Source organism: Cynocephalus volans, chromosome 12, assembly GCF_027409185.1.
Source record: "Cynocephalus volans isolate mCynVol1 chromosome 12, mCynVol1.pri, whole genome shotgun sequence".
Taxonomy (NCBI): Eukaryota; Metazoa; Chordata; class Mammalia; order Dermoptera; family Cynocephalidae; genus Cynocephalus; species Cynocephalus volans.
In genome coordinates this window covers 7022506-7050298 of record NC_084471.1, presented here as the reverse complement: position 1 = coordinate 7050298, position 27793 = coordinate 7022506, and the positions used below count along the sequence as shown (strand labels likewise).

General features: G+C 52.6%; 1 protein-coding gene across 1 annotated transcript in view; it reads right to left on the bottom strand.

Moving 5' to 3' along the window:
* The window catches only part of SULT4A1 (sulfotransferase family 4A member 1), a 40109-nt gene extending 12560 nt beyond the window's left edge, over nucleotides 1-27549 (bottom strand). Inside the window, exons 1-4 of the mRNA XM_063076287.1 lie at nucleotides 27381-27549; nucleotides 4313-4443; nucleotides 2795-2875; nucleotides 1858-1984 (exon numbers count right to left, since the gene is read on the bottom strand). Of these exons, the coding sequence (XP_062932357.1) occupies nucleotides 1858-1984; nucleotides 2795-2875; nucleotides 4313-4443; nucleotides 27381-27549 (508 nt within the window). The remainder of the gene's footprint in view (nucleotides 1-1857; nucleotides 1985-2794; nucleotides 2876-4312; nucleotides 4444-27380) is intronic.
* Between the last annotated feature and the right edge of the window lie 244 nt (nucleotides 27550-27793).

Sequence of the window (27793 nt, the reverse complement as noted above, 5' to 3'; positions counted from 1 at the left end):
CCTCCACACTGCACTTGTTATCTGGCCAGGTTGCCTCAGGCCCCCCTCCTGGGGTGCTTAGTCACAACCTGCTTATTCGGGGTCCCCTTAGCAGGTACCTCTCACCCTCGCATCATGCTACATCATCCTCACTCCATTATCAGGAAAAGCTGATTCAGTGATCCTTGTGCTCATTAGTTTCCAACTTCTTTGGAAGCTCAGGCAGAGAGGAAAGAGCATCCTGCAGCTCTGAGGGCTGTGCACTAGCTGGACGGATGAGTGAGTAGATCAGAGTAGAGTGTGGGCACCTAAGCAGACATGGCGACAAGCCTGGCTGGACCCAGGCAAGCGTGTGCAGCCTGTACTCGGGGTGGGGGGTGCTGCAACCAGACAGTGTGGAGAAGCCTGTGTCAAGATAACTGCTCTGGCCTGCACAAGCCCTCCTCCACATGCAGGCTCTAAACTTGGTAGACATCCGCTGTTTATGGTAGCCTTGTCCCCACTTCTACAGAGGCAAGAGTGCACATGGAGACTGAAGGACACAGCTCTGGGAACCACCTGAGTGGGTGGCTCCCAATGCCAGGCAGAGCACAAGGGGATGTTCCAGATGGCAGACAGGCTGGGAGAAGGGGGCTGGACAGAGGGCCTTTAGCCGCTCAGGTGACTTCAGTGCATGCGGGGCCCCTCCTAAGCAGGCACAGCTGAAGCACAGACAACAGCAGGAAACAGAATCATCCAGGCTTCTAGGCATCTGAGGGTTTCAGAATAGCAAGCCGCAAGTCTGCATGTGCTATGACACCCTAATGAGGGTGTCGTCCTTAACCAGGCCTCAGCGGCACCTCCAGTTCATCTGCCCCAAGTTCCTTTTAAATTTGGGGGCACTCTATTCCTGGATTTCCATTACATGGTCTTGTCATATAGTCTCCCTGCAGCATGCCTGACTAGGCAAACGGAACAATGTGGCTGAACAGTATTTCAGCTGGGAAATAGAACAGAAAGTGTATCTTCAAACTTGGGTATGGAATAGTCTCAGTGTAGATTTAAAGTACGGACATGACCCACTTCAAACAACTTCTGGGTGCACACCCTAAACTGCCCACTTGCAGTCCCAGGATACCTAAAGAAGTCATGGTTGGCCGTGTGGAGCCACATTTGGATGTGGGGACAGAGCCATACTGAGGAGGTGCTGCCACCGCTCCCAAGTGAACAGATGGCCCCATGGGGTGAAGAGAAGCTGGGAGAGAGCAAGGCGCTTCTTGCTGTCCTAACGTCCTGCCTTCCTGTGGTGCTGTGACCGGCCTCGCTCCATCCTGGGACTGTGAGTGGAGACTCAGAGGAGCACCTGGCGCTCTGGCCCCGGCTCGCCCTTCCCCTGTGGGAACAAGCTTCCTGGACAAGGAACGCCCCCTCCCCAAGTGTGCCTACCGTGGTCACCTGACATTCCCTGTAGTTCAACCTAAGGCCCACATGACTGTTGCACACAACCACGGTCTCCACTCCAGCCTCTGTCACTGACAGTGTGACATCTGGGCCTCTGTTTTTACTGTCTTCATGCTCACCTTGTCTGGAACCCAGGCAGCAAAGAGGGATGTTTTAATTGGGGGACTTCTCAGAAACCCCAAGTGTGGTGGGAGAGAAGGGCTCTGGAGCCAGATGAGACTGCTCCGCCACACCCTAGCTCTAGATCTCCGCACGTTTCTAACACCCCTTGGCCTCGGCGTCTTCACCTGTATAGTGGGGTGCAGGCCTAACTGTGGTTACTGGGAGAACTGGAGACAGTGTCTCAGGCAGTGCTGGTGACGTACCCAGCACACGCCAAGCCTTCCGCGAATGACTGACTGCCACTATCCCAACATGAGCCCAGGCTGAAACACTTACACTTATCGTTCATAAACCTCCGGCAGAATTCCTGGAAAGTGCCTCGGTAGCTCATAGTCCGCAGGGAGCGGTGGAACTGATAATAGGACACCACCAGATCCTTGGGGTTGCGCGCCATGTAGATGACCTGTGGGGACAGCAATGGGCAAGTGGGTGTCTCCTTCCCTGCTGGGCGCTGTCCTGCACAGGTTCCACTGACCCTCAGCCTGCCTTTCTTGTACATGATCAGCTGACACCATTTCCAACGTCAAATTCAAACCCATGTGCAAGGCCGCCACACACTTCCTGGCTGTTACTCTGTTTCGGCAAAGATGTGCCCTGTCAATACAGTAGTGTTCGCCAGGACAGTTACTTGAGTATTCTATTCTATTTCTGTCCTCCAGTACTACTTTAAAATCAGCAGAAGACAGAAAAGTGACAGTCCTGATACTGGTGCTGAGAGCTACAGCCTCATAAACTCAACGCAGCCAAGAAAACGGGGATGACCAGGGAAAGCAAAAGCAGCAGCGCCTCCACCTTACGCAGCACATGCTGGGCTTGGGCTGGTCACACGCATGTTCAATCGTGAGGGAAAAACCAACACTACAAACCTGGCTCAAATGCTAGAGACACATGATTCAAGACAGCCTCTAAAAGGCCTTAGCATTTTAAGTTCTCTGGGTAGAGAGCTCCCAGGCCAGGTGAGGGGCATGGCCCTATGGCGTGGACCGTCCATGGCCCTTGGCAAGGACTGGATGTGGGCCTGTGGTGAGGGCTGTCCGTGGCCCGTGGTGTGAACTGTATGTGGGCTGTGGCGTGGACTGTCTGTGGCATGGACTGTACGTGAGCCCACAGCACAGACTGCATGTGGCCCATGGTGTGGGCTGCACGAGGCTCTGTGGTTCTTCCTGTTGGGGACTTGTCACAGGAGGGATGTGAGGAGGGTGCTGCAGGTTACCTTGGAGTCGCCGTTGTGCAGGTTGGAGGGCAGGAAGCGGTATGGCAGGTGGCTCTTGATGAGGCGGGGAGACGTCAGTTCCTGCCATGGGGTCAGAGGGGAGGCTCTGAGGGGAGGCAGGGCTACCATTCCATGGTCTCCTCTCAGGGCCTTTCTAAGGGCCTGGAACGGGAGGGTCTCAGACCTAGCCCATCACCTGACTAACTTCTTACCTGAGACATGACCACCATCCAGGCTGGACCCTGCGGGTACAGACAGGGGTCCCTGTCCTCAGCCCGAGGAGTCAACCCACCACAGCCACAGGGGTCTGCTCAGGAACCAGGGAGCCACTGGTCTGGCCTGGAGTGGCCCAGAATGGCCCCAGCGAGGAAGGCCTGCAACAGCCTTGGTAGGCAGCAGTGGAAGCATGGTCCAGGTCACCTAGGGCACCTGCTGGGTTATCACCATGACCCAGCCCCAATGCCCTCACTGTAGAACATCGTTGGCTCCCATGCCACTCTGCCCAGAGCCCTGGTACCTGGCACCCACAGCCACCAGGCCTGCCTGCTACTCCAGGACAAGCCAGGCCCCTGGGACCATGGGGTCTTTGTGTTCACCAGGCCTTCCCCTCGCTCAGGACCTTCCTCAGACATCCCCGCCAACAGGCTTGCCCCATCCCTCCTCAATCTGCTCCCCTTCTAGTGCTGACCACTGTGTGACAACCACACCTGTCCATTCTGTAAGGCCGTGACATGCTGCTGTCATTCACCGCTGTACCCACTGCCAACAGCAGGGCCCAGCACATGGCAGGCCCTCAGCGCAGCCGTACTGATTCAGCACAGGTACAGGGCAGAGGCAGCGAGCGAACATGACCCACTGTCTACAGACACAGCCTGGCTCACACAGGACTTGGGACTTTATTTCAAGAGCCACAGAGGGACTTTTAGCCATGACATGGGGCAGGTGGTAGGGGAGCACTCCCAGAGCTGTATCTCAGAACACTCCTCTAGTGGAAATGGACAGGTGAGGCTGAAGCTGCTGGTGTGGTCTGTGCAAGGACGAGGCCTGAACTGGAGGTGCGGAGGGGACAGGGAGGAGAGAAAAAATCCCAGATGCATGGGAAGAGTAGAATGAATGAACAGGACTTTAGGATAACATTTATTTCATTTCTTGTAACCAATATTTGATGCCAACGCATCTCACCCAGCTTCCTGGACAGATGTGAGAGTCGCGGGTGGAGGCCCAGAGCCCGCTTCCCACTGATGGTCCCTCAGCCCGTACAACGCCCCCAGGCGTCTACCTCCTTTCCACTTCGCAGACTCCCCAACACTGTGTCACCCAGCCTGACCAGATCCCAGGGTTACCAGTCCTGGGCTCAGGCCTGTCACTTTCCCTCTCCTGGCTTTCTAGGGCTATCTGCTCTCTGTCACCCACAGAGCCCCTTGAGTTCCCTCAGAAACAACTGTCACTCATTGGGGGGTAACTGCTGAAACACCCCAAAAGGGCCAGGAGGGGCTGGGTGCTGCCTGCCCAGAGTACCTTGATAATGTCCAGGCCCGGCTGTGGGTACTCCAGGACTGGCAGCTGCTCGTCAATGTTCATCAAGCCGATCTCATCAGGGTCGGCCCCCTGGCTCACCAGGTAGACCACCTCCTGCAGTAAGCTTGTGCCTGTAGGAGAGAAGCCACAGTGAGGGTTGCTTGGAGGATGCCCAATGACCCAGCCCTGCCCTCAGGTCAACACCTGCTGCCAAGAAGGGGGCTGAAGGGCCACGGGAGGGGCCCAGGAGCAACTCAAGTGTGGGGGAAGAGCGCTGGACCAGGTGCCAGGGCTCAGCCTGAATGCACCTCTATTGGTGACCAGGGGCCAGGCAGCTGTTTCCTCAGCATGAAATGGGGCAGGATGTTTCTCAAAGCTGTTAGGAGACGTGAACAGGACACAGTGCCGGCTACACTGGGGGCGGGGGCTCACGGGCTATAATAGGTGGATGACTCTCGGCTCTGAGGCCTCCAGAGGCTGAACTTTTCAGTTTATGCAGGAGTGACCAGAGTCTGGGGAATGACTCACTAGCCAATTAATTATTTACAGTGAAACTATGTCTGCCCAGTATTTACTAAAGGTAAATATACATGTGGCTGTGACCCAAGGAATCGACTCCTGGATATACACCCAAGGGAAACCAGCACCTGTTTACCAGTAGACATGTCCTAGAACAATCTTGGCCACATCCTTCATAAAACAGCCAAACTTGGAAACACAAATGTCCATCAATAATAGAATGAATGGATTATGATAATCATACAATTACTACACACATCATGTGACTCCCACAGACACGATGTCGAACACAGTAACAGACACCAAGGCTGTGTACTGTGTGCTTCTGCGTTTCCATTTACACGGGGCTCAAGAACAGACAGAATTATGATATGGTGACAGAGGTGACAACAGTGGTTATTTGGGGGAGGTCACTGACTCAGAAGACACAAAGGAGATTCTGGGGTCTAGAATCATTAACTTGGTCTGGTGTGAATTATGTGGAGGTGTGCACATATATGTTATAAATCAACTGAGAAGAGAGAAACCACCTCTGCCTGCCAGCAGACCTGTCAGCATAACCTGCACCCCTAGGACTGGGGAGACGCGGCCTATGTGAGGAGCCTGCGGAGCCCAGTGCCCCAAGCTGTAAAGGCAGGGCAAGGCTGCCAGCAGAGCGAGGGCGCTCAGGTGTGCTGAGGACACCCTCTCGCTCACTTGCGGAGCCACGGTGGCCCACAGGGCTACAGACCTGCTGACCAGCTCCCTTTCCTCACATACCACCAATGCAGCTTGGACAGGTCCCCTGCTTGGATTTGGGGACCATCCCTCTGGAACAAACAGCATATTTCAGATTCAGCCTCGATGATTCCCAGCCTAAAACCCTTCTATATCTTCCAGTGATCACAAATTGAGGTCCAGGCACCCCACTGTCTACCAAGGCCCGCGGCATTCTCCACGCCCAGCCCGGGGCCCAGGCTCCTCCCTCCTCAAGGGGCCACCCGAGGGCTCTTCCCTCAGCCTTTGCTTGCAGACTTGAGGCATCTGCACCTGAGCCTGTCTCCCGGACCACCACGTGCACACATACCTGTGCTAGCTGCTCCCTACCAAGCCCCGGGGAGGCACGCAGCAGGCACTCTGAGCATCCCAATGTTTGCTGGAGGCAGGGGGATGCAGGGCCCAAGCCTGGCCTGTGTGATGGGCAGACCCCACACACCGGCCACCCTCAGTGCACAGTCCTGTTCAGGCACTCTAGAGCCAGGCAGGACCCCCAGCCACGAGGAAGCTGGGACCAGAGGTGACCCTGGAGAGAAGGCAGCTCTCTGCACATTCTCCAGTCCCTGGCCCTGGACTTCAACACCCCTGAAACAGCTCTGGGTCCCCAGGGAGCCGGGGCCCTCCCAGTCCTCACAGAGGATCGCCTCCTCTGACCTCGCAGAAGAAATGGACATAGCTTAACACGACTTTGTCCTTTCACTGCAGGGCTTCAGTCTCTGTCTCCAGTTCCCCTCATTTTCCCACCTGAGCATACTGACAGCCCAGCATGCAGCCCTCAGACCTCCCCCAGGCTGCCTGCACCCCTAGATAGCCTCCCCCAGCCCCACCCTCACATGCACCTGTCACCACGGACACAGCCGCTGCCCATGCCTCACCAGGACCAGCTGCTCCAGGTGCCTGGGTCCAAGGCTGAGTCTTCTCCATAGCCCTTGTGGCCCTCCTCAGCAAACGGCCACCCCATACCCAAGAGCTCACCTTTCCTGCTTCCTCACACCTGGTGCCTCGGCAAACCCCGCAAATTCAGGTGTGTCCTGTCCAGGGCAACACTGCGTCCTCTTGCCTGAACCACCTCCTGCAAGGGCTCCACAAGACTCTGCTACTGCCCAGCTCGCCCGCCATCCAGGCTTCTCAATGCAGCAGCCAGGACCACAGTGTCCATATGGACGTTAGACCATGCTGCCATCCACCAAAGCCCCTCCGATGGCTCTGCACCCCTTCCTGCCAGCCACTCTGCACCCTCCCCAACTGGCACTTGTGACCCACCACTCCCTCCCCACGCTGGGCTCCTGCTACCTCCCTGCTGAGGCTGGAACGTGCCCTGGGCATGGCTGTCTGCGTCCGCCCAGAGCCCTCTCACTCCCTCACTCCTTCACCGGATCAGCTATATCACTAACACTCCCGCTTTCTGTCCTGTCACCCTGTCCCCCTGTCCCCACTGTGCTAACAGTCCAGGAATGGCCTGCACATTCCTCTCTGTGCTTCCATCCCGCCCCCATAAGGACAGGGACGGCTCTGTCTTACTCTTTGCTGTTCCAGGAGAGCCAGCAGAATTGGCCGTGCTCAATTCACATTCTCCAATGCAACAAGGTCACAGAACCAGGGCGTGGCTGACCCACCCACTCCTCCACGTGAGGACTCACGAACCAGATGCTCAGGGTAGCTGTACAGAGGGGTCCATGTCCTTAAAAGCCAGACTGTGGGCAGAGTCCTCGAAATGGGCCTCTCCCCATGACATCTTCATTATCTATTTTTAGAGCTCCCTATCCCAACCCCTGCCATCTGTAGCTTCTGCAGCCGATGACCAAGACAGACATTCTCTGCACATTAAAATCTTCTTATGTCAATATCGACCACTTCAGTTCCACAAGTCCCATCCTCACCTCCATTAAATATTTACACCAGGAGACCAGCCTCGAGAGAGCTGAAAGGAAGCTCTTCATCCACCAGCCCACCAGCCTGTCCCAGTGGCCCTCCTTTCCAGCCCCACCAAATCCCTCTCTGGGTCGAGCATCTCTTGGCCTCACCTCCTCCAGCTTCAGTATAATCCAGCAGGAGGTCAGCAAGGGTACACTTGAGCCTGCCCACCACCAAAGAGGCAGGGGACAGGGACACATACAGGACAAGCACAGGAACAGGCCCTGGCCTCCAGCTGGCAAGACATGACAAAATGATCAAAGAGACAGACAAACTGGAGACAATAATGGTAATTACACTACCTGATCACATGCCCCATTCCAGACAAGATCAAATGCAGGCTTTGGAGTCACACAGCCCTAGCTCTGCGAGGGTCTGTGCCAGGCACCAAGAGGTGGCATCAGCACTCTTCCCATTAGTCTCTCTCCACCCCCACAGTCACCAATCTAAGCCCCTGACAGAGTCTGGATGTGTTGTCCCCCCAAAGCTCATGTCAAAATCTGATCCCCAATGTGGCAGTGTTGGGAGCTGCTTGGGTCATGGGAGTGGATACCTCATGAATGGATTAATGCTCTCCCTGGGGTTAAGGGTCATGAGTGAGTTCTCGATCTATTAGTTCCCGTGAGAGCTGGTTCTTTAAAGGACCCTGGCACCTCCCCCTCCTCTCTCTTGCTTCGTTTTGCCTTGTCATCTTGTACCCACTGGCTGTCTGCCACTTTCTGCCATGAGTAGAAGCAGCCTGAGGCCCATACCAGATGTAGCTGTCCCAGATTCATAAGCCAAACAAACCCTTTTTCTTTATAAATTACCCAGTCTCAGGTATTCTATTATAAGCAACACTAACAGACTAATACAGCCCTGTCCCCCCAGCTGTGCCCCTGGATGTTGGCACAAGTCCCGCACGACGTGTTCTCCCACTCTCCTGGTGGCCGCCTGTGCCCCGGGGTTCTTGAGGTCCCAGTAATGCTGCCCCCTCTCTCCAGCCCCTCTGTACTCCAACCAGGTCTATGTCCTTCACAGCTCCATTCCCATGTTGCCCACGGCCTTCAACAGGCTGCCCTCTGCCTAGCCAACCTGGACTTGCCCTGTGATCCCTGTCCCCAGGACACCTTCCCCAGCCACAGGACCCTATACTTCTTTCCCTATAGCACTTGTCACACTGTGCCTGAGCTGAGGGCAAGTGCAGCAAGGGCAGGGAACTGGTCTCTCAGTCACCACATTAGCTTCCTAGGGCAGGCTGCTGTAAGAAATCACCATGAACATGATGGCTTAAGACAAGAGAAATGTGCTTTCTCAACACTGGAGGTCAGATGTGCTAAAATCGAGATGTCGGCAGGGCTGTGCTCCTTTCTGGAGACAGAGGGAGAATCCTCTTCCTGCTGGTCTCTCCTCTTCACCCTCCTGGCCACCACCTTCCTGCCTGGCAAGCTCTGGGCTTCACTCACAGTCCATTTAGGATCTGTGCTCTGGGCACCGTGAAGGGAACCCACCATTCACAAGTCACTCTCCAACAAGCCTGAGGAAAGTTGCAGCCCCTGCCTCCCCCTTCCAGAAAGTGGAGGTGAAGACCCCTCCTTCACAGGGCTGTTTGGGTCAAAGGAGATGACGAGTAGAAGGGTCACAAGGGACCTGCTCAGGGCCAAAGAGGCTCCATGTAAATGAAACTGGGATGGCTCACACACAAGGACGTGCTATGGTAACTCATCAAAACAGGGCCACCCTCCTCCACAGCACGGGGCATGAGCCTCCTGGTACCTCCCAACAAAGTCACGCACTGGGTGTCAGGACCTGCAGCAGCCCTCGCACGAGTGCCTCCTGTTACTCACAGAAGCACAGAGCACAGGGTTTAGGTCACAGAGCTGGGACATCTGGAGCTGCAGCCCCACTTCCTGACAAGCCCAGGTGGAGCAGGAGTGAAAGGCAGAGAAGTATTCATGCAGTCCATCATGTTGCTGTGGGACAGATGGGGGCACAGTGGCTGCGGCCATGCTGGCCCCCCAGCCCTGGCCAGAAGGCACGAGAGCAGGTAATGGGAGCACAGGAGGGAACCGACTCTCCTTGCTGTGGCTCCACAGCTGGAAACCAGCCTGATGCCCAGCAAATCCACTCTGAGAGGGAAAAGAGCCTGGCTTTCAAGTGAAACCCAGGGGAACTGGCAGGCGGGGCCACCATGCTGGCCAGTGACACAAGCTGCACGTGCTTGCCTTCGGCTGTTTTCTTTTGTTGTTTTTTTGGCAGCTGGCCGGTACAGGGATCAAACCCCAGACCTTGTGTTATCAGCTCTAACCAACTGAGGCTCTGTTTTCAAGTCAGGCAGATGTAGTAACTTAAAGAAGTGCTCCTGCTGACCCCACAGAATTCACTCCTAAGTGGCAGACAGATCGACACACCCACCCTGGTGGGCACTACACTCTGACACTAGGACCCTGGGGTTGAGATCCATGGGACCTGGGGTGGAACTCCCCAGGAATCTAGGGCATTGCCTAACTCAATGCCAGGTGTGTAGTCCCTCAAAATTCCCACCAGAAGGAAGCAGGGCTCTAGGATCAGAACTAATTAGAATGGGGCCCGGAACCACCAGGATCCTAGGGCTGGAACCCTATGATTTTCATTTATTTATTCACCATAGTCACACACGTACCTAGTATAAAATTCAGAGTCCTGCGAGGCACGCAACAGAAGACACACCTTGGTACTCCCCACCCCAATCCCACCACCTGGAAATAAAACCTTGGTTGATTCTTTCTACCCTCAAATCTCCAAATAATGTGCTGACATCATCATTTCATGATCTGTACATTCTACTGATTTTCAACTAAGGAAGATGAGGACTTAGCCAAGTTCCCTTACACACAAGTTCCCTTCTTCCGCATACAGTTTTGGGTCTAATTCTGTGTTTAATTCAGTGTTTCATGCAAGGTAGCCACACGGCGCTTACCCTTCTTTCTTGTGCGATACTTTGTTTCTCCCAGAGTAGACAGTGCCTTTGTCTGGTTGCTTAGCTCTCTATGTAGTGATCAGCAATTTCTCCCGCCACTCCCACTCCGTAACGAACCCTCTCTACATGGCAGGAGATGTAGGCATTTACTTCTTGGGGACATGCCCCCACCCCTCCGCTGACCCACTCCCGCCTGGGTGAGCCGCCCTGCCATGCTCCACGCTGTCTTCCTGGGCTTTCCCTCTCTCTCGGATACACTGTCTGCCTTACCTGTGTACCCACATTGCTGGTGCCTCTAGCTGCTTCCTGAGCATGTGAGACTGAGTGTGACTGCAAGTGTGTGCGTGCGCCTCATGTGGGACTGCTCATTTGGTTGGGTGGAGAAGCCCAGGCTGGAGACCACGTTCCTCACCTCTCCTGTCCTCTTACTCCCAATGTGGCTGCTGAGAAGTCTGAGGGCCTGGCTCCCAGTCTTCTAAACGTGGCCCATTTTTATCTCTGTGGAAGCTTACATGCTTTAGTGTGGTCTTTTACTCATTCACTACACCAGACACTTGGGGGTGGGGGGTGTCTTTTTTTTAGTTCATGTCCTTGAGTTCTAGAAATTCTCTACTCAATCATTTTCTCTTTTCCATACTCTCTGTTCTCTCTTTCTGGCTGGAACTTTAAGATTAATCTTCTAATTTTCTTATATTTGGGGTACTTAAACGTCATCATTTTGTAAAAATTCTTGTTCTAATCAAAAAGACACCCACGCTCCCACGTTCATCACAGCACTATTCACAATAGCCAAGAGATGGAATCAACCTAAATGCCCATCAATGGACAAATGGATAAAAAAACTGTTGTACATACACACAATGGAATGCTACTCAGCTATGTATAAAAAAAAAAAAATAATATCCTACCATTTGCAGCAACACAGATAAAACTGGAAACCAACATGTTAAGTAAGCCAGGCACAAAAAGACAAATACCATATGAAATCACTCAGATGTGATATCTTAAGAAAAAAGAAAGAAAGAAAGAAAGAAAAGTGGATTTCGTAGAAGTAGAAAGTAAAATAGTGGTTACCAGAGGCTGGGAGAGAAGGGGGCTGGGGGTGAGGAAAACAGGTGGACTAATGGTTATAAAACTCTGCTATCTACCCTAAGTGAATCATTGTGCAGTACATGCATGTACTGAAATAACACACTGCACCCCACAAACATGTACAAGTGAATGTTAAAATATTTTGAATAAAAAATACAAATTCTTGTTCGATTTCCTGGGATATTTCCTCAGCTTGACCATCCAAATCTTACACCCGAGTTTTTAAATTTTCAACTATCATATTTTTAATTCCCAAGAGTCTTTCATGATCTTACATTATTCCTTTCTCTACTGTAGTGAAAGCAACATCTATTTTAACTCTGAGCATATTACAGAGAATTATGAGTGGTATTATTTTGGGTTTTGTTTATCTTTAGGTTTTCTTCTGCTCCTTACATTTTTAATTTCTCAGGGTTCCTTTTTTCTGCTTTTTGCTTTGTTTTGGCAGGTCTCTGTCCTTCCTGTTGGAAACGTCACTCTCTGGTGAGCTGAGTCCACTCACAGTGAGAGGGAGATGCTGGAAGCAGCCCTCCGTGGGTGGGCAGGGCCCAGGAACCGGGGGACTTTACGTGACTGTGCAAGCATCCCCCACCCAGGAACTTTCACAGGTGAGGCAACAATCACTTTGATGGAGATTCCTATCTGTAAATAGCTACAGATCTTTTCTTTGGGGTCAATTACTCCCGAGAGGATGCCTCCAGCCTGCAGCCTGGGCTTGGAACAGGGGCTGTAGTCCTCCTGGGAGCTGAGGATGGAGGGGCTGGGATCACCTTGCAAGTGTGCACCATTCACCTGATACCCACTGCCGAGAGGGCACTGGATCCCTCCCTCTGTGCCAGCATCTCTGGATTAGAGTACCCAAAGAAAAATGTCTCTGTGACAGCCTGTTTTTGATCCCCTGTCATGGCTACCGCCTCATCAATTCCTGGAGCTCCACAGCCAGAATTAGTTCCTGCCCTTGCGGCCCTCCCCCTGCAGGCGTTAGGTCCTCCACCTGCTACATCAGCCACCACCCAGAAGCTTCCAAAGCTCAGCTCGCATCTCTAACCTGCAGGCCCCTCCTGTCCCACTCTTGGGGTTCAGAGCTTCTTATCCCTTTGTCATTTTAGTGAGGTTCCATTAGGAAGCAGAGATCAGCATGTGTGTTCAATCTGTCCCAATAAACCACATCCTTCGGGACCATGGATTCCCAGGACACCCATGCATTACAGCCAGAATCCTCCAGCTCCCTCAGAAGCAGCAACAGCTGAGCTTCCGAAGTGGCAACTCGACACAGCTGGTCTGGAGCCAGGGGCTCCTGCAGGACCACTGCCCACATCATGCTGGTAGGACCTGCTCTCCGGCAGACACCTGGATGTCTCCAGGTCACACCCCTCCCCCTCAGAAAGGAAAAGGACAGGACATGGCCTCATGTTAAGCATCTGCTGTGGCCAGTCCCTGTCCAAGGTGCTTCCATATACACCGTCTCTCAGCTCTCAAAAAATCCCCACAAGACAGAGGAGGACATGGCACCTCAAAGAGGAAAAGTGGGGTTCCTGGTCACCCATTGGCAAATGGATGGGGAAGCCAAGGTGAGAGCCCACACCAGGCCCTCACCAGATCTCACAGGCAGCCCACGGTCATCCCAGCGATGGCCAAGGAAAATGCTCTGAGGCCCAGGCACTGAAAGGTGAACTCGCTAATGATTTCCTCACAACCCTACATGGCCACTGTCACATCTCACTTCACGCATGCAGAAACAGGCTCAGCAGTGAACTGCCCAAGGTCCCAAAGCTAGTGGGCAACCAACCCAGCACCCAGAACTGTGTCTGGCTCCAAAACCGGAGTACTTTATACACATTACACACTCACTCCCACATACCACACTCCCCGCACATACCACACACAACCCACACACACACCACATGCCACACACCACCCCCAACACATGCATACACACCCACATAACACACACAACCCCCCCACATGCATACACATACCACATACCAAACACAACCCCCCCAAGCATACACACCCCATATACCATACAACCCCCCACACACGCATAAACATACCACATACCACACACCCCACATACCACTCACAACCCCTCCCACACATGCATACACACACCCCACATACCACACACAACCCCCCCCACATACACTCACACACACCACATACCACACTCCCCCCACATACCACACTCCACTCACACACATGCATACACACACCACACATACCCCACACACCACACATACCCCCCCACACACGTGCATACACACTCCATATACTACATACCACCCCCAACACATGCGTACACACCCCCATACCACACACAACCTCCCACATACATATACACACCCCACATACCACACACAACCCCCAAACACATGCATACACACACCACACACACCACACACCACACTCAACGCACACACATGCATACACACAACACACACAGACCACACATACCACACACAACCCACACACACACGTGTATACACAGACCACATGCCACACACCACCCCCAACACATGCATACACACCTCACATACCACACACAACCCCCCCACATGCATACACACACCACATACCAAACACAACCCCCCCAAGCATACACACCCCATATACCACACAACTCCACACACATGCATAAACATATCACACACCCCACATACCACACACAACCCCTCCCACACATGCATACACACACCCCACATACCACACACAACCCCCCTTCACACACACCCCTTCAAGGCTCACAAAGCAAATGAATAACAAAACCAAAGGCCACATCCCACGTTCTCACTTCCAGGCTAAAGCTCCAACACGAAAACCCCACCTTCCCTACCTGCACACAAAGCAGGGGTGAGACAGAGGGACGGACTAGCCGGGACCTACCTCTATCCAGCCTGTGACAGCTCAACTCATAACAGGCCTGGGAAATGAGCCCGGCCTGTGCTGCAGCCACACAACTCCAGGCCCCCGCTGGACGCAAAGGGGAAGCAGGCTCCACCCAGGGTGACTCCCTCCATCTGTTGGGTGAACCAAAGAGCTGTGGCAAACTCGGCCTCACACCAGGTGGTGAGGCCCGCCCTTTCCCAGATACTCCAGCAACCCTGCTTGCCACAGCCCTCTCTGGTGAGACCCTGAGAACTTGGAGCCTAGATTCCCAGCCTAGCTCTGCCACTGATTCTGGGGGTCCTGAGAAAGTCAACACTCCTCTGCACCTCAGTTTCCTCAGGGTGAAATTCTTCTGGGCCTTTAGCTCTTGGATTCCTGCGATCACACAGGTGGACACGCACTCAGGGCTGCAGCACATAACCCCCTACCAAGAAGCTGCTGGTATCATCATACACAGCTGGCCACAGCAAGCACACCGTGTGGCTCCGCACCAGGGGGAAGAGGCTCCGCCCTTCTATGAGTGCTTAAGAAACTCAGGGAAGGCTCTTGTAAAAACAGCATTTGACACAGGACCTCAAGGGCAAGTGGAGAAACTGGTAGGAAGCTTTGGGGAAGGGGGACTGTGACGTACAGCACTGTGGTCCTGGTTCTGCGCCTGCTCCATCCTCCTCCATGTGACTTCACAGCCCCTCCCACAAAGACCCTACCTGTGAGTCTGGGCACAGCCATGTGACCTGTGGCCAACACAGATGTTTGCATGTTTACACTTGCCCTTTTGTGCTGCTACCATCACCAGCTGTCTCAGTACATTTTGTGCTGCTATAACACAATACCACAGACTAGGAAATTGATAATAAACAGAAATCTACCTGGCTCACAGCTGTGGAGGCTGGGAAGTCCAAGACTGAGGGGCCACATCTGGTGAGGACCTTCTTGCTGCCTCATCCCATGGAGGAAGGGGAAAGGGCAAAAGAGTGCACGAGACAGCAAGAGGATGCTGAACTCGCTTTTTTAACCCACTTTTATGATAATTAACCCATTCTTGTGATAAGGACATTAATCCATTCACAATGACAGAGCCTTCATGACCTAATCACCTCTTGAAGGTCCCACCTCTCAACACTGTTGCACTGGGGATTTAGTTGAACTTTGGGGGACACATTCAAACCAAGAGAGGGACCTTCCCAGGCCAGCATGCTGGTACCAGGAGGAGAAAGAGATACCAGGAGCAGGGCTGCCACAGCCAAGCCCAGCCTGCAACAGAATACCAGTCAACCTGCAGAAGCATGAGCGAGACCGGCCAAGATCAGCTGACCAGACACAGGTGAGCTGTAGTTGTGATCACTGTTTTGAGGTGCAGAGTCTGGGTGGTCTGTTAGGGAGCAATGGCCAACCAATAAGGCACACAAAGCACCAGGTAGAGCTAACATAAAAGAGAGGACAATAAAAATAACAAGGGCTACCAACTTACTGAGCCCCTCCTACGTGCCAAGCATGGTGCCTCACACACACAATCACATTCAATCCGCCCAGCAACCTGAAAGACAGAGCATGCGACCCCTACTGGACAGAGTAGGACACATAGACCCAGAAAGCTGCAAGATAGAACACATAACACCCCACTGGACAGAGTAGGACACAGAGACTCAAAAAGGCTGCAAGACAGAGGACATGACTCTCCCCACTTCCCCCACCCCAGGACAGAGTAGGACACAGAGACTGAGAAAGGATCAGAGCCCTGCCCCAAACCAAGACTCAGACTTAGGTCTTTGTACCGCATCCCCTCCTCCAGCAGACCTGCCAGTGTGCACCTGTACTCCTCAGCCACCCTGGAGGACACTGCAGCTCAGGTGGATGGTTCCCCTACATATGAAGGCTTCTGATGTATGTCTGCATCTTGCTCAGCCACTGGAGGAGCAGGCCCGGAAGTGCAGGCAGCTGATGCCATGATCAGCCCCCACGTGCTGAGGGACAAGAGCTGGTGGATGAAAACCTGGCCACCCGCCCCCCAAAGGAAAGCTCCTGAGTTATGGTCACACTGACTCTCGAGGGATCCGCAGCAGGCTGAGCTCGAGGTGCTGACATGGCACCCCTTTCCTGGTTTCCTCCCCCCATCACTTGCCTCCTGAGATCACCTCCCAGCTGACTACACATGACTCTGACCCTGGTCTCCAAGCGAGCTGTGGGGGCCCAATCTCTAGGACCCAAGCCCATCCACTCACACACCTGGGCACTCAGCCCTCAGAGTGGCCTGATTTGGCATCCTGGTTCTGCCACCTCCTGGAGGCCGAGCAAGACCCAGCCCCCCTTAGTGCGTTTCCTCACCTGTAAGGAGAGGACAGCCACAAGGATTCAACACAGATACTCAAATAATGCTCTCGGCATGGCGTCTGGCCACTGAAGGCATCAGTGGTGGCAACGATGGCTGCAGCTTGGCCCACTGAAAGGAGGTAGCAGGTCAGGGAGACACCACCTGCAGAGTCATACCAACTGGGCCAGGCTCTTTCCAGGACCTAGCTCCTTACCAGGAGAATGGCCTACTTCATGGCAAAGCTATGAGAAGGCGCAGGATAATACAAAGCTCCCAGCACAGAGATGGGAAACCCTCTCACCTTGTCTGCTCTGAGGCTCAAGAAGGACGAATGTGGAAGCCTCATGAAGTCTTTGCTACCACCCAGTCCGCTGTCCCTGCCACTGGTGGGGTTCAGAGGTCCCAGGTGACTCAGGATCACTCCAGGCTGAGCCTCACCTCACAGGGGTTGTCCATGTGCCAGGAACACACACAAAGGCCCAGCTGGGGCCTCTGGTTCACCCCATGAGAATGACTTGTTTAGCTTCCAGACAACTCCAGCAAGTCTGCAAAGCACACTTTAGGGAGGCTTCCACCTCCCAATAGGCCTCTCATTCTCCCCTAATGTGTTCCAGAAACCCATGCTGGGTCCCTGCTCCCTGCTAACCACAACAGAGTCCCATTGTACAACACACTACCTGACACTCCAAGAGCTGCAGACACGCCCACCACCTTACCTGGTGGTCAGGAGAGCAGGAGGGAGTGCGGCTTCCCCATGGGGTGCAGAAAGCTAGAAATGATGTAGTGAGCATGACTGAACCCATGTTGGGACCTAAAACTGCATGGGCTCTAAAAGATTTTAAAAGGACAGTTTTTTTTTCTTGGCATGCATTTCTCTGAGTGTGCCCTTTTCCATGGTCATTTGATTATTTTGAACCTTGGTTATGGGGCAAGATTGTTGTCTTGCATTGCTTTGCCCCCCACGGATTTGTCACCCCACTTCCCCTGGGTGATGAAGATGCAAAGGATTACTCAAAGCCCATCTCTTCTGAGCAGCGAGAAGCCCCAAAGAGGTTAACTTCCCTGGGACCCTCCAGCGAGAGGCAACCCTTCCTCGGGAAATTAACCCTGAATTGGGGTTCTCTTCCTGCATTTATTTTCCAGACCAGGAAGTTACAGGAAGAGAACAAAGGCGGGGTTATAGTTTAACAATATAGGCTGGTAACTTTCAGTGAAACAAGCCAGATGACATTCCAGTAAGGCAATTCGGTGATCTTATCAACACAAGCTTGATCTTAGCAAACACTCCTTCTTACAGCAATTTCTCAGTATCTTTACTTAACAGTCAGTAACTAGTCTGTCCTTGAGCCAGCAACCTGCTGTGCCACAATTCTTATCCTGCAACAGAGACTTATAGCCTGAGGAAAACTTCCTGTCCTTGCAAGGTCAATATTGAAACTGCAAGGCTTTGGAAAATCAGGCTCTGTGAAGTACATATGCTTTATAGTATATTCTACATCTCCCCTGTTTATTTAAAAGAAAAGCAAAATGCATTGTTTTACATGAATATAAAGTTGTTTCCCAGCCAGCCTGGAGCTGCAGACTTCCACATACTATCCAGACACTGGGAAACCAAGGAAGACATCAATGAAGCTGTGCTGATTCCACCCTCCAGCAGGACCCTGAGTTAACAGCAAGGACACAAGCAGAAACCAGATGGAGCCTTGGCGAGACTTTATACCTGAGACCTTTCATGAAGCCCTTGCTGCTCACACCCCCTCCCTCCTGCTTTTCATTTTCCATATTCCACTCCCTCATCCCGCTCTTTAAAGCCCCTCAGTAAACCTGAGTCTTTGAGATGGCTTTAGTCTGGCCCTTCTCCTTCAGGTTTACTGGAGAGATGGGTCAGCCTAATATCTCTCCTCCAGTCACCAGTGTTCTTGAATAAAAGCTGACTGTCATTTTCACCAACATTTGACTTTTGGGTTGTTATTTTTGTCTGGGGGCAGGCAGCCAGATCTGTGAGTTTGATGTCAAATTTTGGGGAGCATCAACCAGGGGTTGGTCGAGTGTGCCTGGTAACAGAAAGAGGTGCTCCCACACTGACAAGGGGAGGCAAGATAAGCTACAAGATCCCAGCTTTACTCAACCAAATGGCTGAAATTCCAGGAAAAACAGACTTTTCTGGAAAGAGGCAGGACACAAGAACCAGCTTACCTGAGACAGGGCTCCAGAGGAAGAGAAGCCAGGAACATGCAAGTGGGTAGGAAGAATTCAGATTTTTACAAATTGCTGAAGGCTGATCATGGGCCTGTGTGAGAGCACAGAATTTCTGGAGCCATAGACACAAGCAGAAAGCTCACATCCAAACATAGGCTCTTCTCCACAGACTTAGGCCAGGTGCTCCAGAGAATGACTGGGGGTGGCAGGCTGGAGAAAGCATCTCACTGCCACAGCTACAGGAAAAGAACAAATCCTGCCTGCACCCTTCTCCTCTACAGGAAAAAAGCTTTAAGCAACTGGGGGAGGGGCAGCAAACATGGTCACCCTCCCAGGGCAATGATAAAGACCCAATGTGGCTACACAAAGGGTAAAAAGAAAAAAAAAAAAAAAACCCTCTACCCTCAGGGGAGGGGCAGGAAACCATCCCTGGGCCCTGCCTACCAGAGATCCCCAAATGCTAGAGAAGCGACATGAAAGTTTCCTGCGCAAGACCCACCATCCAGGCAAATTTTGACACAACTCAAAGGAGAGCAGGATCACTAAGCAAGCCCCCACTGAGACCCAGAGACATGGAGCCTAAGACTACAGCTGTACCAGACAACAGAGAACCCTCAAAACCCTCCCTGCTCCAAGCTCATAAATCAGAGCAATGGCAACCTACCACTGGGGGTACCACTGGGGGAGGGACAAGACTGTGGCAAGAAAAGTCCTCTAAGGCTCAGACCTACATGGAAGACCAAAAGCTGAAGGTAGAGCAGGAACACTGAAAAAAAAAAAAAAGCCCTCTGGAAACTCAGCACAAGGTCATGTTACAATAATTTGAAAGCAGTGGTCACTCAAGGCAGCCAGAGCAACAAAAGAACCCAAACTGGCCCAACTAGACTAGGTTGATTCAATCCCCCTTACTACTGGCCTAGCATGAAAAAGACAGGCTCATTTCCAAGCATAAATACAATTGACTTCAGTCTCTATGATCTGACACACTATGTCCAACATTAAAGGAAAAAGTACTAGTTACAAAAAAAGCAAGAAAAAAATTATCTACCCATCAAGAGACAAAGCAATCAACAGAATCAGACTCCAGGAATTTAAAGTAAGTCTGATTAATACAGTAAAGGCTTCCATGGAAAAGGTGAACAACATGTACGAACAGATGGGATATTCAGCAGAGAAGTGGAAACTATAAGTGGAAATGCTAATAGTGGAGAAATACAACAACAAAGACAAAGAATGCTCTCAATGGGCTCATCAGTAGACTTGACACGGCAGATGAAAGAATCAGTTAACCTAAAGATTGGTCCATAGAAATTACCCAAACTAAAATATAAAGAGAAAAAGAGAATGAAAAAAACCAGAAAAGAATATCCAAGAGCTGTACAACAATATCAAGTGATCTAACATATATGTAATTGGAATCTCAAAAGAACAGGGTAGAAGAAATATTTGAAGAGATAATGGCTGAGGGCCGGCCCGTGGCTCACTCGGGAGAGTGCGGTGCTGATAACACCAAGGCCCCGGGTTCGGATCCCATATATGGATGGCCGGTTCGCTCACTGGCTGACTGTGGTGCTGACAACACCAAGTCAAGGGTTAAGATCCCCTTACTGGTCATCTTTTAGAAAAAAAAAAAAAAAAGAGATAATGGCTGAGAATTTTTCCAAAATAATGAAAAACATCAAACCACAGATACAAGAAGCTCAGAGAATCCCAAGCAGGATAAAAACCAAAAAACCTAGACACATCATATTCAAAGTGCTGAAAATCAAAGAAAAAGAGAAAATCATGAAGGCAGACAGAGAAAAAAAGATACTCAGAGAAAAAATTACAGAGAAAGAATTTACAGCTGACTTTTCATCAGAAACTATGCAAGCCAGAAGAAAATGGAGTGACATCTCTAAAGTGACAAAAGATACTAGGAGGAAGGCCCAGGAAGGATGTTTAGTCCCACGTTTAGCAGATGACTGGCATTTTGAAAATGGGAAGTCCTCATCAGGTAGTTGGATGGAAGGGAATAGGAGAAGGCAGGGAGGGAAGCAATATACCAGACAAAAGGAGCCAAAGTCCAGAGGCAAAAGAAAACAAAAAGAAAAAACAAAGTCTAGAGGCAAGAAATAATCTGTTGTGTTCAGATAGCTCCACATGGAAGGCGAGCAAGGAGGCAGAACCCATGAAATCCAGATTACAGAAGGGCAGGCTAAGGAGTATACATGTTGCCTGAAGGCAACGGGGAGTGAGCGAAGCCCTCTAAGAAGGGAGTGACTAAGTCAGATTTGTGTTTCTGAGAGATCACTCCAGCTACAGAGAGAAAGGTGAACTGGAAGGGGCTTGGGAGGAGGCCGCTGCAGTACTCCAGGTGGGGAGGGAAGTGTCCTAAGCCTGCAGCAGGTGCTGAAGGGTGGACAGATCTGAGAGTGATGAGGGGTGGGAGCCACAGGAGCAAGTGACAAAGTGCATGTGGGAGGAGGAGCCGATACTGTCTGCGAGGAATGAGAAATGAGAAATCCAGGATGAGGCCACGGAGCCCAGTGGGAGGACTCAGGTCTCTTCCTGTCCCACTAGGGCCACAATGATGATTCCCCCAGAGGCCTCTGCCCCTCTCTCTTTCTGGGACCCTGTTGGTTGTTCTTTAGGCTTTCACTTCCCAACCTCATTTAGTGATGGGGAGAAACACTCCTCCAGCAGGCCCAGGGACTTTGACTTGCCATCCCCTTCCCCAGTTCCAAGACCTCTTATTATGTGTGAGCAGCTGGAATAAGGGAAAGGGGAAGGAACAAGGGAGCAGGAGGGAAAGGATGGGGGAAAGGAAAGAGGAGCTTCATGGTTATCCTGGTACGAAACCACCTGTTCCATTCTTCAGGCCTCAGTGTCCTCTCATGGGAAGCGGCAACTCTCCACATTACCATAAAACTCTCTCTGTTCCCGTGTGGTGAAGTGGAAAAGGCTCAGCACTCACACTGACTGCAGAACAAATCTCCATCCCACGACATGTGAGGTGGGTGCCGAGTTCCTTGACATCCTGTACCAGCTTCCTCATCCACCCACTGAGGCGCTGAAGCATCTCCCCGTGTGTGAGACACACAGATGCACACGCTCCCTGGGGAGTGGCTGGCACAGGTCAAGCGCTCAGGACATGCTGGTTGCCATGCCCAAGCGTCTCTTCCTTCTCTTCATGTGGCTAGTTCCTCTCCACAGTCCACAGGTAAAAACTGTGCATTCAGATTCTGAGACCACCCTGGTCTTTGGCCCTCACCGAACCTTCGCTACACAGCTAGAAAAAGGAAATAACCACAAGAGTGCAGGGCTGTTCTCAGGATCACATGAGGCAGAGAGTGGGACATTGTCTAGACAGGTAATCCCACCCAGCCTCCAGGCCAGGTCCCAGCCTACTGCAACCTCCTCCACGCAGTCTTCCAGGGAGCCTCCTCATGTGAGCCCTCATCCCTGGGCCATCTGCCAAGCCTGAGAATGACTGCCCTGGTTTGTCAGTTGCCTTCTCGGTATTAGGAGTCTGGCTTCCCCCAAGTCTCTGCAAGCTCCTTGAGGATAGTGTCACCTTGTTCACAACACTGCTGCAGCCACCCCTCCTGGACTTGGTGACATGCACATACAAAGAAAACTAGGACATCCACCTAGCCTGGACCTACACACTGTGAGTCTCCCTTCAGCTTCCTCACCCCGGAGTTGTCTGAAAATTTAAGATTCAAATGAATCAATCAGTTCCAATCCTCTCACTTTTCAGGAGCAAACTGAAGTTCAGAGAAGTTGGGCGGCTCAGCCAAGGCCATACGGTACCAGGGCAGCACCGGGCCCAGATGCTCAACCCCAGGCAGACTCTCGCTCCCCAGCAGTGACACACTTCTTCCCTCCTCATCAGTGACGAGAGAATGCACGTGCTCCTCAGGACTGGCTGGAATCAAAGGGAAAATAAAATCAAGGAGATGGGCACTCTGGCTGAGCCCTGGATCCTCTGTGACCTTGGGGCTCCGCCCGGTGACCTTGGGGCTCCGCCCAGTCAGGAACCAAAGACCCGGTATCAGCAATCTGTTAGCAAAACCAATGGCAGTGATTGCCATCAAACCAACAACATACAGTGACAAAATGTTTTCACAGACACATTCAGGTTTAACACTACAATAATACTGAGACCAAAGGGGCGGTAAGAACGAACAATTATGAACAAGTCAGTGATAAACAGAAAAGTCCTCCTCAGAAGGCACAATGTGCTCCCAGTATTTGTAACAATCCCAGATTGGCATTGTCCAATCAAACTTTCAGCAATGACGGAGATATCCTACATCTGTGCTGTTCAATACGGTAGCTAGTAGCCACATGTGGCTATGGAGTCCATTAAGTAGTGACCGCTACTGAGGAAGTGAATTTCTACTTTTATTTCATTTTAATTCATTAAATTTAAATAGCCACCTGTGGCTAAAGGCTCCTGTACTGGACAGCAGAGTCCTAACCTATCATTTGAGCTAAAATGTCAGAAACACACACACAAAAATCCTAGCAAGCAGTATATTGTTGTACACTACACGGGAAGCAGAAGGCCAGGTTCTAATCGCCACTGCCTTTACCAGCAGAAACCGCCTGGCCCCTGTGACCCTCAGCTCCCCATCAGCAGCGGGGTGGGAGCGGATGAGGCACTCTCCAGGCCCCTCCAGCTCTGACCACCTGTGAGTTCATGATGATCTCCTAGAACAGGACACTGGAAACCGAAGGAAGCCATGGGTTCCATGCCGTGGCAGGGGACAGGGGCAGCTGTTAGTTCATGTCTCCCTGTCTCCCCCAGCAGACTATGAGCTCACGGAGGGCAGGCACTGGATGGGGCCTCTAACTCCCCAGCACCCAGGAAAGCACAGCAAGTGCTCAGGCTGTGAGAGCGGGTGTTCACAACGACCCTTCCCATGCTCACCATGTGTCTGGTACTGGGCCAGGGACCCTCACCCGCCACTGCACTCATCTTCACAGCCACACACCAACATGGAGAGGCGCTCTGCCCTCCCTCTGCAGAAACCACAGCTCGAAGGGGTTCTGGCATTTGCCATGGCCACCCCGCTGGTGAGCAGCAAACCTGCATTCAAACCCAGGACTTCCAATTCCAATGCCAGATTCTTAATCTCAAAGCACTGGTGCCTCATACAGACTCACCCTTGGTCGGGGAGGGACACAGAGGGGCAGGAGAGGAAAGAAAAGGGAAAGGAAATGTGAACTGGACAACCTACAGTCCACCTGGAGAGGACTCAAATCAGTAACAAAAACCTCAAAATCTCTAAGTGGTCTAAAGACTTCCAGTGTTATAAAGCATGCTCAAAGAAGGCCTGACCCTCCATCTTCCTTAGGGCCAGAGTCCAGCAGCTCTCGTGACTTTCCAAAGGCAACAGGGCACCCACGGGGCAGGGGAGAGGCTAGCCACAGACCAGGGGACCTGATCAGACTTGGCCTCTTTCTCTCAGCATCTGTGTGACTCTGAGCAAGTTCTTGCCTTCTCTGAGCCTCTGCAAAAAAGGTACGAGTCCCTCATGGATTCACAGTGGCACACAGGACTTGATAAGCGGCTGCCAAAGCTGAGGATGTGAGTAACTATTCCTAAAGCATTCTAGGGTCCCATCCCAAACCATGACTGGTGTGTGCTCAAGATAACATCCCCTCAAAGGATCCCAGAGCAGGGTGCAATCTCAGCAACTGCACACTTGAAGCTCTGGATTTCCAGTGGAGGAAAGGGAGGCACAGACTAACCCAAGAGCAGTGACTCTCTAGAACCCATGTCCCGACCCCTATACCTGCCCTTCCCGCTACACCAGTTGCCACTGGAAATGACATCCAGGACCCTCCTTCTCTAGTTGAGAGAAATCTTCAGGGCAGATTTTTGGGACTGATTCTTCAGCCCCCTTGATCATCCCACGTAATGAACTCTACAGCAGAGTGGGAAGAGTGAAGGCTTTACAAGCACTGGTTTAAAGCTAGCGCAGACTGTCTCTCCTGAGAAAACTTCTCACTTATGCTGCCCCATCCGCAGCATGGATGAGAAGGGTGGAAAGGAACAAGCTTGAGAACCAGGAAGAGAGCAAAAAAGGAACAGAAAATACTGGCCTACACAACCCCCATGCACTCTACCTCTCTTTACTCCCAGGAGAAAATCCCAGATCCTCCTCGGTCAGCTCAACTCGGCCTTGTACCAGCCACGTGGGCTGGGAAAGTCACTGAACCTCCCAGAGCCTCCATCTCCCCACTTGTGTAATGGAAGACCAGCTCTGTCCTACGACATTGCCCTTTGGGGGAGAACTTGCTATGGTGATGGATAGAAAGGGCTTGGTAAGCTACAAAGCCCAGAGCACAGCAGGTAGTCCGCTGTCGAGTTATTAATGCTGTTTGCTCTTGGCTTACCCACAGCTCTAACAAGGTAGTCCTCAGGTTACCGAACTCTCAGGAGTGAAGGCAAAAGGAATAGGCAGGGGGCTGGCGGAGAAGCAGTTAAGAGCCTGAAAAGGCCACAAGGACAGTCAGGAAAAAAAAATGTAAGTTTTAAAAAGGCAACTCTCTAGGGCACCGTGTGAAGGGGCCTCACACAGGGATCTCCAGGCCATTGCCGTGTTTTCCGTCACCAGTGAAAGGGCCATTAAATTCACTCTCCTTGTTAAAAAGCCTAAGACGTGCTTTTGTTTGTCTTTGAAAGATGGCAAGTTACAAACAAGATATGATATTTGGTTATTTAGAAAACTTCCTTAAAACAACTCATACCCATCAAGGTGCCCAGAAATCTCCCCAGCAGAACCTCCCCAGGCCCTCAATGCAGAGCCCTGGCCAGCATCACTGGCTAGCCCCAAGTACACAGCCTTCCAGGGGAGCCTCCCAGCCAGCCAAGTCATCAGACCTGATGTGTCTCCCCCAGCCCCTCCCCGTGACTTAACTTCTCAACTTCCATTTCCTCATCTCTAAAAGGGAGATATAGCGCAGGCCCACAATCCCTCATCTGCAACTCCAAAACGCTAAAAAGTGCCAAAACCCAGGTTTTTCATAAATCATTTGGAGGCAAACCCTGTCCTAAACTGACATGAGACTATTTTCGATCTTTATTTATCACACTTAATGTGAATATTCATACATTTTGTAGCAAAAATATTATAAATGTGTGTCATTCTAAAGTACAGCCCCAAACCCAGCTGGAGTTCTTATGTTCTATACGCAACTATTTCTCTAAAATCTGAACAATTCTGAACGCCCACACCCATGGGGCCCTGTGGTTTGGGTGAGGGGCTAACTATGGCCCTGATGTGAAGGGAGGTCTCCAGCCATAGCAAGTATCCTGTGCCCATCTCCTTCCATTCCCTCTTCCCAAGGACAGTCCAGCAGGACTTCTGTTTGCAGTAAGCCCACCAGGGACTTCGGTTCTCCAAGCCCAGCAGCCCCAGGGCCTTCAGTGCCCCCCAGCAGCATGCCTCCACTAACAGCCCCCTCCCCAACCTTCCTCAGAGGGATGTCTGGAACTCTACACAGCTATGACAGCCAAGCCCACAGCTTTTCCTGCACCCTGCCCCACTGCTGTCCAATGTGACCTTAAGGCCAGCCACCGTCTGGACCAGATACAGACAGTGTGTCTGGATTCAGGGGTCTCCCTCGAAGACAGGGGCAACAAGAGAAACCCTCAGGGCCTGTTCAAAGAGGAGGACAGTTACCTCTTTCCCCTGCAAACCTCAGAAGAGACACTACACGATCATATCTTACATCGGGTCTCGAGACAGACAAGCGTGGCTTTAGATCCCAGGTCTGCCACTCACCAGCTGTGTGACCTTGGGCAGGCCACCTCCCCTCTCTGAGCCTGCGCATCAAGACTGTAAAGTGGAAACGACCACCTCTACCTTACATGGCTGTTGTGAATGTAACGTCAGTTAACGCTGGGAAATGTGAGTGCCCCGGCTCCTGCCTGAGTGTTGGAGGCAACCCCGAAACAAGGGAACGCACCGGGCACGCATCCGGGCAAGGCTGGTCCCATCCCCCACCCGGAGCCCACGCTGGAAATGAGGGACGTCCACTGCCCTGACGCCAGTTCTATCCCCCTTCCCAGATGGTCACCAGGACTTTGTACTCATCAAAGGCTGGACCGGATTCAGTAACAGAGAGGTTAAGTGACCTGTCCAAGGTCACACAGCCAACCAGGTAACGGGTGGGCAAGCAGGGATGTGTGGCGGTCCTGGGCCGGTCCTCCTGGCGGCTCCAGCCACACAGGCTCCACCTCCACGGAACGCGGTCCTACCGCGGACCCCAGGCCGCCACCGAAGGTCTCTGGCCTTGGTTTCCCCAACTACAGGCCCACCCCCTACCCCCCCCCCCGCGCCCTGTAGGGTTCCAAGCGCCGGGTGGGCGGTGGGCGCGGTCCCCCGCCCCCGGAGCGGGCGCAGCGTCTCCGCGGCCGCGCCGCAGAGCCGGGGCGCGGTCGGCGCGGGGCTCACCGGACTTGGGGTAGGTGACGATCCACACGTCGCTGGGCCGCACCGGGAAGTTGGCGATCTCCTCCATCTTCCCGCGGCAGAAGGGCGGCAGCCGCACGCCGTGGAACTCGAAGTACTTGCTCTCGAACTCCCCCGGGGTGCTGGGGGTCTCGGCCTCGCTCTCCGCCATGCCGCCGCCGACGCCGCCTCCCGGCCCGCAGCCCGCGCCGCCTGGTCCTCGCCCGCGCCCGCGCCCGCACCCGCAAACGTCCGCTCCAGCCGGCGCGCGGCGGCCTCTCCGCTGGTGTGACGTCACGGCGCCGCCGCGCCCCGAGCCGGGCGGGGAGGCCCCGCCCCGCGGGCATGACGTCATGGCGCTGCGCAGACGTGACGTCGGCGCGCGCGCTCCCCGCCCACCCCGCCCCCGGGGGCTT